Source organism: Sinocyclocheilus grahami, unplaced genomic scaffold (genome assembly GCF_001515645.1).
Source record: "Sinocyclocheilus grahami isolate Dianchi unplaced genomic scaffold, SAMN03320097.WGS_v1.1 scaffold871.1, whole genome shotgun sequence".
In the NCBI taxonomy this organism is placed as follows: Eukaryota; Metazoa; Chordata; class Actinopteri; order Cypriniformes; family Cyprinidae; genus Sinocyclocheilus; species Sinocyclocheilus grahami.
The window spans coordinates 146,626-162,567 of NW_015506050.1; the positions used below are offsets into that span (position 1 = coordinate 146,626).

A 15,942-nucleotide genomic window follows, 5' to 3' on the forward strand; every position below is an offset into this window, starting at 1 on the left:
GGAAACAGTTGATGTTATATAAACAGTAAGCAGGCAAATATTTCTGCTCTGACACTGAGATTAATGAACGCTAGAAGCTTATTTTCATTTTGTTCTTGTGGCTTGATGTCATTCAGAAGAAGTTCTATCTAAAACTTTCACATAAACTAACATGAATTTAAGGAGATAATTCACCCACACTTTCTTTCTTCTGTGGAATATAAAAAAAATGTTTTGAGAAATGTTTTTTGTCCATACAATGGAAGTCTATGGACAGTTTGAACATTCTTCAAAACATCTTCTTTTATGTTCAACAGAAGAAAAAAAATCATACAAGTTTGGAATGACAGGGTAAATAAATGATGAACCATTTAAAGCATTTAAATTGGGCATAAATTAGGTTCCTTTTTGTTTTTGTTATATTATGGGACAAAGCACCTTTTTACCTTGTGGCTGTCATTCATAAATAAACTATTTAAATTAAACATTTGAGGAAACACAGTGGATTTGTATGATAACCCATAGTAAGACATGACATTAAAGGATAAAAGTAATCTAATCTAATTACCAGCTCAAGTAAACAAACTCTCTCAGTAAATGCAGGTGAACACTGAAGTCTTCAAACAGCCAAATCTGGTGTCAGAATAAAACAAAACAATCATTTTGATTTTGGCTCCACAATGCCTTTCACAAAATAAGGTCTTAGGTCACTCAATGCAATGAAGTCATTTATCTTGCACATATTGCACACATCATGTACTATAATGCAGCTCTATCGTCTGACCGAAGCCAAATGTGGTGTCATTAACATAAAACGCCTGGGTTCTCATTCTCATTAAATAGCTTAATTTTAGTTTTAGCATTAACTATGTTATTTTAAGAATATAAAATGATGTGCTTAACAGTGTTATGGTTTATTACATTGGCCTGTTGGTTCTAGAAGCATCTGAAGCTCCAAAAAGGAAAACCATATACCCTACTGTTGACTACTCCTGACTAATCATTCCAAAGCTGCAGAAAAATGATATCATGACAAATGCTGATTGGCTGATGAAACCACACATGCACAGTCCCCAATCCTTTACTAGTGACTATCCTGAGCTATGACAAAAGACTGGGTAAAAATGTCAATTTTACATGTTTAAGAAAGCCCTGTGCACTGGTAAAACACCTAAATAAAATACAGCTATTTTGAATGGTCGTCAGTTGATAAAGATGTTTTTGCAACCACATGGTGTAGTTACGACATCTACCAGCAGGGGCTAATGAGGCCATGCTAACCAGCTAAACTTGGACCCCTTAGATTTAGAATGGAGTCAAACTTTCAATCAGTCAATGCCATATTTAATTAAGGCCACCAGACTCCACGGAGAAACATTTTCAGAGGCACTATCGAAATTCTTCTGAGCTATTTCATCTTGAATATAAGCTGACTGTCATGCAAAGCACCTTTAACTGTTATACATGTTATAGTTGCGTGCTACCGCTGACAGATTCTCAGACTCTGAGTCTTAACGGGGCCAACATTTCTACCGCTGCTGCAAGGATACTTCAACACTCTATCATTGAGTTTATATTAACAGGATGTAAAATACTTTCTGGAAAGCCTATGTTTTCACTCATTTTCTGTTGAGGAGTTGTTTATTTGGTGTTGTAAGGGAATTTGGAGCTGTTCGGCACACATGTCCTTCGCTCACTTCTAAAACACAACTCAATGTCTTGTCGTCGTCTGAACATACACACATGCTCGTTGTCACACATTTACACACGGTCCATCTCACCAGCTCTGACTCCTTCATCTTGCCCACATATGAGGCCTCTGCGTATGAGGCAGCGGCAGCATTCGGATAGTGTCCAGGGGTAGTTCACCCCTCACTCACATTGCTACCTGCACCCACAACTCTCCACCACCATGTCCTCATACTGTTTATAAACCACGTTATTCCCAGAGTCAATGTACAGGATGCTGATGGGACTGAGTTTAGAAGGAACACAACAACTGGGAGGGGTGGACTCCGGGTCCATGGAGTTCATGAGAGTCTGGATGATGGCGTGGTTGGTCGGTTCCAGGTGTGAGCGCAAGGGGAAGTCACACAAACCCTCACAGTGATAAGCTTCGTAATCAAGCGGCGCAATAATCCAGTCGTCCCAACCCAGTTCTTTGAAGTTCACGTGAAGCGGCTTCCGGCTGCAACGTGTTCTCCGTCTGCCACCACCCTTTCCTCCGCCGGCGCCTCCTGTTGCGGGTCCTACACCAGAACGGCCTGCTAGTGCAGTCCGCCTCCTCCGCCGATGTCTCGGATGACCTTTAATACCATGCTCGGGTGCAGGATTAGTAAATTTACGACTTTTCATGGCCTTTATCTTCTCGCGGATCTCCCTAAAAAGGTTCTCCTTCCTCCGAGCTCGAGTAAAGGCCACCAGTAAGGCCCTTTCGTGGGTCTGCTGATCCTCATGGCTCAGACCCAGCATGCCGGGATGCACCACCTCGTTATTTGAATCAGAAATGGTGGATATGCTGAAGCACAACGGCCTGCTGCCTTCTGTGGCCCTGTTCAACTTGAGGTGGGTCTTCACGCTTGTGCCAACGTCAAACACGTCCCATGTGGCTGAAGCGGTATCTAGAAGATCAATGGTCCTGGAAGTGAGGAGCCAAGGTTGGTTAGAGGATCCCGGGAGGGAGCAGGTGTGAAGGAGTAGTCGGTACAGGTTCCCACCAGTGGAGAGTAAACGTAAGACATCAGGCGGTGGCCTCCTCAGAACCCGCAGCTCCACCTCCATCAGTTCGTCCAGTCGTGAGAGACCAGACAGGTCGAATGTGTACTGCTGGTGGAACTTTAGAGAAGGATCGTCTGAAGGTATAAGAAAAAGGATTGCTTAACATTGAAATAAGAAATAGAAGAAGGAATTTTTAGAGTTAATGCAGCAAGAGGCAGACATGAATGTGTTTCCTCTCCTTACTATGAACGGTCTTACATATGGCTTTTGAGAAAATGGCATACACAAATTGTCAGTCCTTCTACTCAATGAGAATAACATTCAAGGGCCTGAATGATTTCTCCAAACACGAGGTGCAGCATGCTCACGGAGACCAGGTGGAGAGCATTTGGCTGACCTGTCAGACTGTGTCAAGTTCGTCCAGTCGTGAGAGACCAGACAGGTCGAATGTGTACTGCTGGTGGAACTTTAGAGAAGGATCGTCTGAAGGTATAAGAAAAAGGATTGATTAGCATTGAAATAAGAAATAGAAGAAGGAATTTTAAGAGTTAATGCAGCAAGAGGCAGACATGAATGTGTTTCCTCACCTTACTATGAACGGTCTTACATATGGCTTTTGAGAAAATGGCATACACAAATTGTCAGTCCTTCTACTCAATGAGAATAACATTCAAGGGCCTGAATGATTTCTCCAAACACGAGGTGCAGCATGCTCACGGAGACCAGGTGGAGAGCATTTGGCTGACCTGTCAGACTGTGTCGGCCTTTGGCAGCATCTGCTAATTACGCTGATTGAGTGAGAAGAAGGTTTGGCAGGACATTGGAAATGCTCAGCCTTCCTCCTTCCACTATATGTCCTCAGGAGGATGTAGTAAATTTGAAAGGTGGGTGGCTTAAGGGTGTAATTAAATGTTAGGTAACATTTCAAGCTGAGGTGGACCTCAGTTTTCTGTGGCCACCATGAACTGGAAGTGGTCTTTCATTATTCGCACAGCTAACTTGAAATCACTGCGGGGAACAAAATCTCTGACTGCAAGATGTTGTCCTATCCTTTTTGTCTGGAGAAAGAAATAGGCTAAAAGAACACATCCAATACTCAGTCTCATCCGTGACTGAAAGGATGCAGAACCAACCTTTGCTAAGAGAGACCAGACTTTACGCTCAGAGTAAAACAAGCTTCAATGTTGACATCTTGACATCCAGTTCAAGAAATGGAACCCAGAGTACTATGCAACCTGATATAGAGACCACAGTTTCATGGGGTAAACATGAAGAGGATTCTTCCAATATGAGCTGGCTGTACAAAAACCCAAGGCCAGATTGGGAAATATCATATTGATGTCATATTACGAGAGAACCTTGAGAATAATGGTAATTGTAAACTGTTTCGAGCCACAAGATTTTTGGGGTTTGGCCACAAATGCTGTACCTGTCCTATGGCGCTACATGAGAAGGAGCATCCAAAAGAGGTGTTTTGAAAGAAAAGCACTATATATTTCTCTCCTTTCTGAGACAAAGGAATGCTATAAAAATGAAAGGTGAACAGAGGGGAGGGGTATAGAGTAAAGCATCCTCCTCAAAGCTAATATCCGCTTGCCAGACTAAACAATGACATAACCTAGAAAATGAGCCGAGGCAGGCAGGGACTCAAGTTCCTTGGGCCTACATCTAGTGTCTGTATTTGCTGTTTATTGGCTTCAGACAATGCACAGTCATAATTTGGTCACCAAACTATGTTATGGATGTAGTTTTTTATTTTTATTTTTTTACATTAACATTTTGCATTGGCATCATTTATGATGGGGACAGGTGGGACAATCTTTACACAAAGCCATGCTGCACTCCCAAGCCAGATTTGAACCAGAAACAACTCATATTCAAACCAAACACATTACCATTGAACCAACAACAAAATTCTGGACCCATAAGCATCAGATGTATATGTGAAGGTATATAATTAAATATGTAAACGTCACAGTTCATTTTAGCACTTGAACTGGTCAGAATGATTGCTACCTCATATACCTATGCATAGTCTAAGATTAATGTCAGAAAAAATGCTATTGAAATTGTTGATTTAAATTTTTTTTTTTACATTACTCATTTAATATATTAAGATTGTGATGTCATATCTACCGCTGTGTCCCGTTTTGTGTGTGTGCCAATGTGATGCCAATGGTTTTATATTTACTTTATAAGAACTAATAGAGTTCGAATAAAATTTCATGACTCTTCACTATTCGCAAAATGTGGGAAAATATGAGGGGAAATATAATGCTTGGAATGCATATAATGCTAATTATTACCCTTAATATTCTTGAACAACTGTGGCATTGTGCACTTTTTATTATTCAAAGGCTGTGCCCTCAAATGTAATAACTGGCCTGTCAATATATGAATGTCACTTCAATATATCGAACACAGAAGAACCTTTTTGCATACTAAAAAAAATAAAAGTTTTTCACGCATATCTCCATATATTTGGTCCGGAGGAGAGCTGACATACTGCATTTCACAAATCCTGTATTTTACGTGACAATCTTTATTTGAACATACGTTTTAAATTAAAATGTTTCTCTATCTTTATCAGCAACACCTGGAGGGGAGAACGCGTGCTCCGTTTTAGATACTTTAGCTCAAGGTGCTGCTCAAGTTTATTTGTCACAGATGTTGGAAATTTGAGACATTTGACTTCATATTTCTTTTTGGGAATTTTATGTATTTCGAAAATATTATTGAGAAGTAGATGATCCTGAACGAAATTAAACTCGAGCTGTACATATGGGATCGCGAATTTATATTATAACAATCCATCACTGAGGCAGAGTATTTAATAAATGATGTCTCTATAGTTGAACGGCCAAAGGACAGGCTATCCGCATAATTCTAATTCACGCAAAACTACACATTTCTCCAATTTATGCAGATATTTTTATTGCCATCTTTTTTTCTGGAGTCATAATGATGTGCCATCAATAATAATAATAATGATAATAAGGGTTCGTAATTATAATGATTAATAATAGTAACAATATTATTGTCGGCAACAAATAATATTATTCGATAATAATAATATCCAGAGCATCAGAACATTTCTATATATCATGGGTGAAATATACTCTTAACTGTCCTCATGTATAAACTTAAAGTCTTACTATCAGTCACACCGAGATCAATTATCTTACAGTGTCAGCTGTCATATTACAAGCATGATTTATTACTGCAGCGTATACCTTATGCCATTCATTACAATTGATGATTTTATGTGCAAAGTATAATACATCAAAATAAACATTTCAGGCCCAATCTGAAGGAATGAAATCCGCACCGATGGCCTCAAGCAGATCATCTTACAACCCATCTATCTATCTGTCTCACCGGTGGATCAGTCTCACTCACCTTGTCCCAGGTCAATGAAGCTGGTCACTGTATTGGCATATCTCCTGGAGCGCGTCTGGCTGCCGTTGCTTCCCCGTCGATCCAGTTCCGATAGAGTCCTGTACAGAGAGATCATGTAAGACGGAACATGAACAGATGTGGAGTCGTTCCGAGAGCTCGCGCTGGCTTCTGCAGAACTGCGCGCATCCAGATGTGAGTGCAGCCCGTTATCAGAGGGGTACTGCACCGATCCCAGCACCACTGCCTCAAGAACATTCCCAAAGCAAAAAGAAAACCATAGGAAGGGAGCGGCAGTCTTCTTGGGAGTCATTTTCAGTGGTCTCTGGCCGAAAATGGCAAAGTTGGATGGACTTGATGACTTTGGAAACTCCCCTTTGCTCTTTAGATAGTGTTAATATCTGGAATGTGAGTAACACTGAATGCCTGTTGCTCTGTATTCAGACAGCGCCCCCCTTTGGAAAGATATTTGGAAGCGTTAACGTGTGTTTAAAGTCAGGATAGGAGTGGGCTGATATTATTGGCAATTTTGTCATTTTTAAATAAATAAAATTATGCTAAACAGACTGAGCTTAAAGTAAAGAATGAAAAGAATTATTCTGCTTTGCTATGAATTTTCTTAGTACACTTGTATTGTTTTTTTATATAGCATTGACATTTTTCTTCAAAATAAGCATAATAATTTAAAATAAGCTTATTGGAAGTATTCGGAAAAGTTGCTTTTCATGCTGTAACATCTTTTGCGCAATCGACCCCGTTTAATGCGCGCACACTGCCATCTACCGTTGACAACACTTAACTAATACACGTGCAAAGTTTATGCAAGTGAAATTACAGTACAAAACCGCTAATAGTAAAATCCGTTTTCACTGCAGGAATAGTAGTCCATGCTTTTAAGTACAAATACTGCCTTTCTTATAGGCTACATATGCTAAGGGGGAACAGAGTTGTCACACTTCATACTCGGGTTAATATTTCTCAGTGTAGTTTTCTTTTTGAAAGTCAATTTCTGTATATATCAAATCACTGTTGTGGCCAAAAATACAACCTACGAAAATATGACTATAAAGCCACTAAAGGCATTCACTATGTTATATGATATTCCCTCTGCTGTGCAAGCCATTAGTGAATGCATTCATGCAGATTAATAGCATGGATTTAGATCTGATTCTTTCTTCATGCTGTCCATTTTTCTACTAATTTACACCTTGTCAGCTACCAAAAAATAAAGACTATCATATACATAATCAGTCACGCATACGCTTCTTTTCACTTGTCACTTGCTGGATTCAAAGAAGGAGCATTACAATCCATTACTTTTTCATTACAGCTAACATCTGCCAAAACTACACATTTCTCCAATTTATGCAGATATTTTTATTGCCATCTTTTTTTCTGGAGTCATAATGATGTGCCATCAATAATAATAATAATGATAATAAGGGTTCGTAATTATAATGATTAATAATAGTAACAATATTGTTGTCGGCAACAAATAATATTATTCGATAATAATAATATCCAGAGCATCAGAACATTTCTATATATCATGGGTGAAATATACTCTTAACTGTCCTCATGTATAAACTTAAAGTCTTACTATCAGTCACACCGAGATCAATCATCTTACAGTGTCAGCTGTCATATTACAAGCATGATTTATTACTGCAGCGTATACCTTATGCCATTCATTACAATTGATGATTTTATGTGCAAAGTATAATACATCAAAATAAACATTTCAGGCCCAATCTGAAGGAATGAAATCCGCACCGATGGCCTCAAGCAGATCATCTTACAACCCATCTATCTATCTGTCTCACCGGTGGATCAGTCTCACTCACCTTGTCCCAGGTCAATGAAGCTGGTCACTGTATTGGCATATCTCCTGGAGCGCGTCTGGCTGCCGTTGCTTCCCCGTCGATCCAGTTCCGATAGAGTCCTGTACAGAGAGATCATGTAAGACGGAACATGAACAGATGTGGAGTCGTTCCGAGAGCTCGCGCTGGCTTCTGCAGAACTGCGCGCATCCAGATGTGAGTGCAGCCCGTTATCAGAGGGGTACTGCACCGATCCCAGCACCACTGCCTCAAGAACATTCCCAAAGCAAAAAGAAAACCATAGGAAGGGAGCGGCAGTCTTCTTGGGAGTCATTTTCAGTGGTCTCTGGCCGAAAATGGCAAAGTTGGATGGACTTGATGACTTTGGAAACTCCCCTTTGCTCTTTAGATAGTGTTAATATCTGGAATGTGAGTAACACTGAATGCCTGTTGCTCTGTATTCAGACAGCGCCCCCCTTTGGAAAGATATTTGGAAGCGTTAACGTGTGTTTAAAGTCAGGATAGGAGTGGGCTGATATTATTGGCAATTTTGTCATTTTTAAATAAATAAAATTATGCTAAACAGACTGAGCTTAAAGTAAAGAATGAAAAGAATTATTCTGCTTTGCTATGAATTTTCTTAGTACACTTGTATTGTTTTTTTATATAGCATTGACATTTTTCTTCAAAATAAGCATAATAATTTAAAATAAGCTTATTGGAAGTATTCGGAAAAGTTGCTTTTCATGCTGTAACATCTTTTGCGCAATCGACCCCGTTTAATGCGCGCACACTGCCATCTACCGTTGACAACACTTAACTAATACACGTGCAAAGTTTATGCAAGTGAAATTACAGTACAAAACCGCTAATAGTAAAATCCGTTTTCACTGCAGGAATAGTAGTCCATGCTTTTAAGTACAAATACTGCCTTTCTTATAGGCTACATATGCTAAGGGGGAACAGAGTTGTCACACTTCATACTCGGGTTAATATTTCTCAGTGTAGTTTTCTTTTTGAAAGTCAATTTCTGTATATATCAAATCACTGTTGTGGCCAAAAATACAACCTACGAAAATATGACTATAAAGCCACTAAAGGCATTCACTATGTTATATGATATTCCCTCTGCTGTGCAAGCCATTAGTGAATGCATTCATGCAGATTAATAGCATGGATTTAGATCTGATTCTTTCTTCATGCTGTCCATTTTTCTACTAATTTACACCTTGTCAGCTACCAAAAAATAAAGACTATCATATACATAATCAGTCACGCATACGCTTCTTTTCACTTGTCACTTGCTGGATTCAAAGAAGGAGCATTACAATCCATTACTTTTTCATTACAGCTAACATCTGCTCAATTTAAGATGAAAATGTCCAGCTGAAAATATGGTACCATAGAGATTTAACTTTGGATCACAATGTTGAGGTAAAGCACATTTCCAATGGTAGGCTACTACCTGAACACCTAATTTATATAAATTCAACATGTCAACATGCAGCTGATTGTGTGTTGATTTGCTGCCTGGATTATCCAACACTTTGCTATAATGTACTGTATATGGGTAACATGTTTAACTCAGGAGTTTTTGCCAGGAAGCTCAATTCTTCTGCTTCCTCTCCTGACCTCATTAGTTAATAACTAATGTTCAGTAAACTAAACACATTCTAGTAGCCAAAGAAACATTTATTAAGCTCACAGCATGAGCTTGGACTGAAAGGTTATCTTGGTGAAAAAATGGTATTTTTACCCCTCATAATAATTGACTAGTATGTTGACTACAGTATATTTCCACTCCAGCATTTCAGTAACTTGTGATCAGTTGCCCTGCATTAGACGCCAATTACAGATCTTTTCTCATTGCTGTCAAATAGCTACAAAGATTTTGTAAATGTATGTATAAGAAATGGACATACGTAAAAAGTGTTATCATAAAGTTCAAAACATAACTAAATTAATGTCTAAATGATTATATATTTTGAAAGATTATGGCCTTTTGTTTCCAAAAATGAGTATCATGATCATCATTCCCTTGAAACTAAATAAACTTCCACCAACTCACTACGAAGTATGTCATATCTCAATTTTGTGTTTTATCTATGAATCAGCTCATACCATTTGCCATGGACATTCATGGACATAATTTGCCTTAGTTAAGTTTGCTGTTGCATCCTAGATGTAGATGAGTTTGTTTCTTCATCTGATTTGGTGAAATTTAGCATTACATCACTTATTCACAAATGGATCCTCTGCAGTGAATGGGTGCCGTCAGAATGAGAGTTCAAATGGCTGATAAAAAAATCACAATAATCCACACAACACCAGTCCACTTCTTTTGAAGTGTTTGTAACCACATGCCAACACACGCACAAGCACGTTGGGTTTCAATGTTTTATGGGGACATTGCATAGAAGTAATGATTTTTATACGGTACAAACTTCCCCTCACAAAAAAAACTTCAGCATTTTTAGATTTTCAAAAAATTGATGTAGTATGATTTATAAGCGGTTTCCCTGGGGACCAAAACAAAAAATGTCCCCACAAGGACTGGTATTGTAATTCTTGCTAACAAATGTGGGTGTTACCCTTAAAAGAAATACATTTAAATTAATTAAAATTAAATGTAGGCTAAATTATTAATTAAATGTCTTATTCTTTTTAAGGCAAATAACACCTGGTAGCCTAATTGTGGTATTTGTTTGGAAACTGTGGTTATCGTGGTCATTTTTGTACCGATAACATGCGAGTACAACATTTAAAATTCCCTTTGTAAATTTGCAAATAAAAATATGCACTGTGTTACCTGTTTTATAAGATCGTTCTGAAAACACACCCTGCGTCCCATTGTGCATACTATCCACCCTATCTGCCCTAAATAGTATTGAAAATTAATACCACATAGAATTTAGGATGGATAGTATGCACATTGGGACGCAAGCTAAGACTTTCTCTGCTTTTCTTGCAAGTTTTTATTTGCAGACACATCCTGCACATTAACTTCCTCAATCAAAATAATAGATCAGCTGAGGGTCACGTGACTATCACATGATCAGTACATTAGGACACAGGCATTGGTGTTGTTTTTCCAGATATCGGGATACATGAACGCGAAAACAATGCGGTGAGTATTTTGTTGTTTACATAGAGTTATCTTACGCTAGTCGTAGTTTATAGATCACATCTGCAGAAACTATTTGTAAATCTCACAGACAGCGGCTCACCTCGTGAGGTCAGATGGTCAGGACAAACGGTTCACTTAAACGTGTTCCCTCGTGTACTGCTTTCTAGCATGTTCATTATTGCAAGTTGACTATTAGAATTAAAATGACAAAAGTCAGTAACCTCCTGCTCTTGTGCGTTGGCTATAAAATAATTCATTGTGCATTAAAGTGGGTTCTTAAAGTGACAGTGTTTATTTTTACAGGAGTGCTGTTTTTGTCCTGAGCTTTATTTGGCTCGTCAGTGGGGAGCTGCTTGAGGCTGACCAAGATGCTTCGTAAGCCCATGCATGCCTCTGTCTAGCAATAATTATAAATGATGTCTAAATTATGAACTATATTGGTAACTTCTGATGTCATTTCTATCATTTATTTACACTAGAAACAGCCCTTGAGCAATGTTATTCTCAATGTTTTAGCGTGCCTGAGAACTGGATTCTAGTTGAAGGGGTTGAACCTTTGGAGGAAGTGGAACTTACATTTGCATTAAAGCAGCAGAATGTTAAGCAGATGGAAGAGTTACTGAAACTAGTGTCGGACCCTGACTCGCATCAATATGGTATTGAGCCGCTCATTTGTTATAATCCAAATGATCAAATAAAGAAATGAAGTTCTCATTTTCTCGTAATTTTTTTTAGGGAAGTACCTGAGTTTGGAAGAAGTGGCTACTCTTGTGCAGCCTACTCAGCTGACCGAGAAAGTAGTGCAGAATTGGCTCCAGAGTCATGGGGTCAAAAACTGTCACACAGTTGTAACACGGGACTTCCTTCAATGTGTCATGACTGTGCAGTAAGGACACATTTTGAGTGAATTTTATAGTATCAAGAGACCACAAAAATTAGACCAGTTTCTCATCTTCTATCTGTCTTTCTCAGGAACCGTTTTCCACCAAAAGGAAAAGATATCAGTAAAGGCTGGGAAGGAGCAAGACAGTCAGCATTAGGCTATCAATTGGGTGTCACCCCCTCAGTCATTAGGAGTCGCTACAACCTTACAGCAAAAGATGTGGGCACTGCCACTAACAACAGTCAGGCAGTGGCACAGGTCCAACTCTCATATTTACTGTGTACATTTCACTGATTAAATCCATTAATTTAATCATATGAACAGAATTCTGAAGTGTAAATATCCTCACTAAGTAGTTCTTGGAGCAGTACTACCACCCCGCTGACTTGGCTGAGTTTATGAGTCTGTTTGCTGGAGGATTCACACACATGTCTGCTGTAGAGCGGGTCGTGGGCACTCAGGGCGGTGGGAAAGCTGGCATTGAGGCCAGTCTGGATGTGGAGTACATCATGAGCAGTGGAGCAAACATTTCTACATGGGTCTTCACAAATCCAGGTATGTGGTCCATGGAAGCATTATGTTAGTACCAGATGCTATTATAGTTTTTATTAGTATTTTGAGTTGGTTTTCTATTAAGTTTTAGTAGTTTTGTTGTGTCATTTTCTATTATTATTTCTTATTTGTCTGTATAGTTTTTATTAATTTTTATTTCGGTTTTAGTGCGTTAAGTTGATTTTATTTTATTTCAGCTAGTTGCCAGAACAATATTTCTCTCAAACTATAATAACTTTGATTCATGGACATAATTTGCCTTAGTTAAGTTTGCTGTTGCATTCTAGATGTAGATGAGTTTATTTCTTCATCTGATTTGGTGAAATTTAGCATAACATCACTTATTCACAAATGGATCCTCTGCAGTGAATGGGTGCCGTCAGAATGAGAGTTCAAATGGCTGATAATAACATCACAATAAGCCACAAGTAATCCACACAACACCAGTCCACTTCTTTTGAAGTGTTTGTAAGAAACAAATCCATCATTAAAACCATTTACCATTAAACTGTTGCTTCTGGCCAAAATATGAGTCCATAATTTACATTTACATTTAATCATTTAGCAGACGCTTTTATCCAAAGCGACTTACAATTGGGGGATCCATAATAACACTTACTCTAGTGAAGCTTCTCCAAATCTCAAACTCCTCTACATCTTGGATGGGCTGAGGATGAGTCAATTTCAGCAAATTGTTATTTATGGGTGAACGATTCCATTAAGGATCATGTCTACTGTTTTTGCAAATTCAGTATTGATCTTCTCAAATGACCTGATTTTAGTGCATCAGTTGGGTCTTTTTCCAAATAGGTTCTTTTATTTCATGCATTGTAAAGGTTACCAACTTTCCCTTGGTCTTGGTAACAGGTCGTCATGAGTCTCAGGAGCCGTTCCTTCAGTGGATGGTGCTGCTCAGCAACATGTCTGCAGTGCCTTGGGTCCACACTATCAGCTATGGAGATGATGAGGACAGCCTTTCTGATGCCTATATGAACCGCATCAACACCGAGTTCATGAAAGGTGGCCTCAGAGGGATTTCCATGCTTTTTGCTTCTGGTAAGATAACAAAAACCATGTTGCAGGAACAAAAACTTTTTCTTTTGTGCATTTTATTTTGAAATTTGATTAACTGCTGGTTGCATATACTAGTTCTTTATTAAATTTTTTTCTTCTTTTGGTCTAAAATCTCAAAGAAAGCCACACTCATTCAATAGCTCTGTGTGTGTGTGTGTTTTTTTTTTTTTTAATGCAGGTGACAGTGGAGCAGGCTGTAGACACTTGACCAAGGAAAGAAATACGTTTAGGCCAAGTTTTCCTGCATCCAGGTAGTTGTTGCTCTCTAAAAAATCTGTATAATGATACCTTTTATACTGAAAAATAGTTAATGTGTGAAATTAATCTCTTCACTATCTAGTCCCTATGTGACCACGGTGGGTGGGACTTCTTTCAAGAACTCCTTCAAACTCACCTATGAGGTCACAGACTACATCAGTGGAGGTGGCTTCAGTAATGTGTTTGCAATGCCAGATTATCAGGTAAAGCTCCATGAGTCTGCATCCTTTGCTGTGTTTTGAATACTATCGTGCTGCTTAATGATAACTGTGCAGAATGTCCCTAGAGTCTATTTAAGTAGCTGAAATCAGCACTATTTTCTGTTTTAAACGGCTCTTTGTCACATGACTTCATGATTCCCCCCCCATGACCTCAAGTCAGCAATTCAAATACAGTTGTCATATTGGAAAAAATACTTGCGTTTTTAATATCATTTGGCAAAATCAAATTTTTTTTATTTATGTTTTTAATCGCTGCTTTTTTCACATCACAATGGAAAGAGAAAGTGTTTGCTATGTGATATTGTGTAAATGTAGGTCATTCCATACATGCAGATCTTTTGCATACTGTACTTTTGGAAGCTTTTATCTATTTGCTTATTTCTGACAAACAAGGCTATTGTGTTCTGTTCTCTGTAGGTTGGTGCTGTTCAAGCATATCTGAAGAGTGTTCAGCCTCTACCTCCTCAGACATATTTCAACATCACTGGAAGAGCCTATCCAGATTTAGCTGCGCTCTCTGACAACTACTGGGTTGTTACCAACCGTGTACCCGTACCACGGGTTTCTGGAACTTCGGTTAGTAATAATACAAAGAAAATGGGTTTGTGTTTGCTAGTGCACTTATATTACAGTATATTACTTTAAATTCATTGAAGAATCTTGAAAAATGTTTTTTATCACAGTTTCTAGAAAAATAAGCCGCAAAACTGTTTTCAACATTATTAATAAGAAATAATTCCGGATGAAATTAAGTTATTAAATTGTAATATTTCATTGTATTTTTGATCAAATAAATGCAAATCTTATTGAGCATAAGAGACTTATTTCAAAAACATTACAAAAAAAATCTTACTGACCCCAAGCATCTGTAAGGTAGAAAATGCAAAAACAATGTACATTTATCATTTTAGTAACAATTGAAAGTACAGATTAGATTACAATACATTACCCATTAAAGTCTGATATTTCATAAACCGAATGTTTTTCCAAGGCATCAACTCCAGTAGTGGGTGGAATGCTGTCCCTCATAAATGACCAGCGCTTTCTGAAGGGTCTTCCTTCATTAGGATTCATCAACCCTCGCCTTTACAAACTGCAAGGCAAGGGTCTTTATGATGTAAGTGTTTAAAAACATTTTTAACATTAGCCTCTCTTTTAGCCTTTTCCCTGTGTTCAGAACTACTATGTCTACAAAATCCATATTTAAAATGTCAGTTTAATGATCTTTCAATTTTAATGTTACTGTCCTAAAATAATTCCATGTATGAAATGATCATAAAAGGCAGTATATGGAAATACTCGCTGTAGTGTCCCTTGTGGCAACTACATGCAGCGCACTCACATTTCAGAAAGCAGCTATGTATGAAATTGAGCTTGTGTAACAGCTTAAGTATGACACTTAAAACCTTCACTTTATCTGTTCATGTAACCATAGATGCCTAGCAAATTGATTTAACAGCGTTTTCTCCTCCTACCCTTAGGTAACAGAGGGATGTCACCAGAGTTGTCTGGATGATAAAGTTGAAGGGAAGGGTTTCCGTGCCTCCCCTTCATGGGATCCAGTAACGGGATGGGGAACACCAAATTATCCTGCTCTTCTAAAAGCTCTTATGGATTGAGCTGTTGCTTTAGTCAGATTGCAAAAGAAATATCCACCCTTTGCACTATTTTTTTTTTTTTTGAAATGTATTGGTTTTTCATGTTTGTTGAAGCATCTAAATGACTATGCATTGTGTAATCATGTCAACATATCATAGCTGTCAATCATCTAAGAATCATTTTCAAAAAATAATGTTCTTTCATTGTAAACTGAACCTTTGATGACTAGTTGATTTACCCTCCCACAGTTCTTCTCTCTGTCCAACAGGTCATACCACTTCAGTTCTTTCAGATGAGGTTGATTTGTCCCAAAGT

At 38.3% G+C, this 15,942-nt stretch overlaps 2 protein-coding genes and 1 pseudogene across 2 annotated transcripts; 1 reads left to right on the forward strand and 2 right to left on the reverse strand.

The window, feature by feature from the left end:
• Nucleotides 1-1,526: 1,526 nt before the first annotated feature.
• Nucleotides 1,527-6,540, reverse strand: LOC107563371 (growth/differentiation factor 6-A-like). Its single transcript, XM_016248228.1, has 2 exons — nucleotides 6,097-6,540; nucleotides 1,527-2,831 (listed from the first exon to the last, which is right to left on the reverse strand). The coding sequence occupies exons 1-2, from the start codon at nucleotides 6,404-6,406 to the stop codon at nucleotides 1,864-1,866; spliced, it is 1,278 nt and encodes a 425-aa protein (XP_016103714.1). The 5' UTR covers nucleotides 6,407-6,540; the 3' UTR covers nucleotides 1,527-1,863.
• Nucleotides 6,541-7,857: 1,317 nt separating this feature from the next.
• LOC107563372 (growth/differentiation factor 6-A-like) lies at nucleotides 7,858-8,381 on the reverse strand. The gene has a single exon (XM_016248229.1). The coding sequence runs from the start codon at nucleotides 8,245-8,247 to the stop codon at nucleotides 7,930-7,932; it is 318 nt and encodes a 105-aa protein (XP_016103715.1). The 5' UTR covers nucleotides 8,248-8,381; the 3' UTR covers nucleotides 7,858-7,929.
• Nucleotides 8,382-10,956: 2,575 nt separating this feature from the next.
• On the forward strand, nucleotides 10,957-15,822 carry LOC107563370 (tripeptidyl-peptidase 1-like; annotated as a pseudogene).
• Nucleotides 15,823-15,942: the final 120 nt, after the last annotated feature.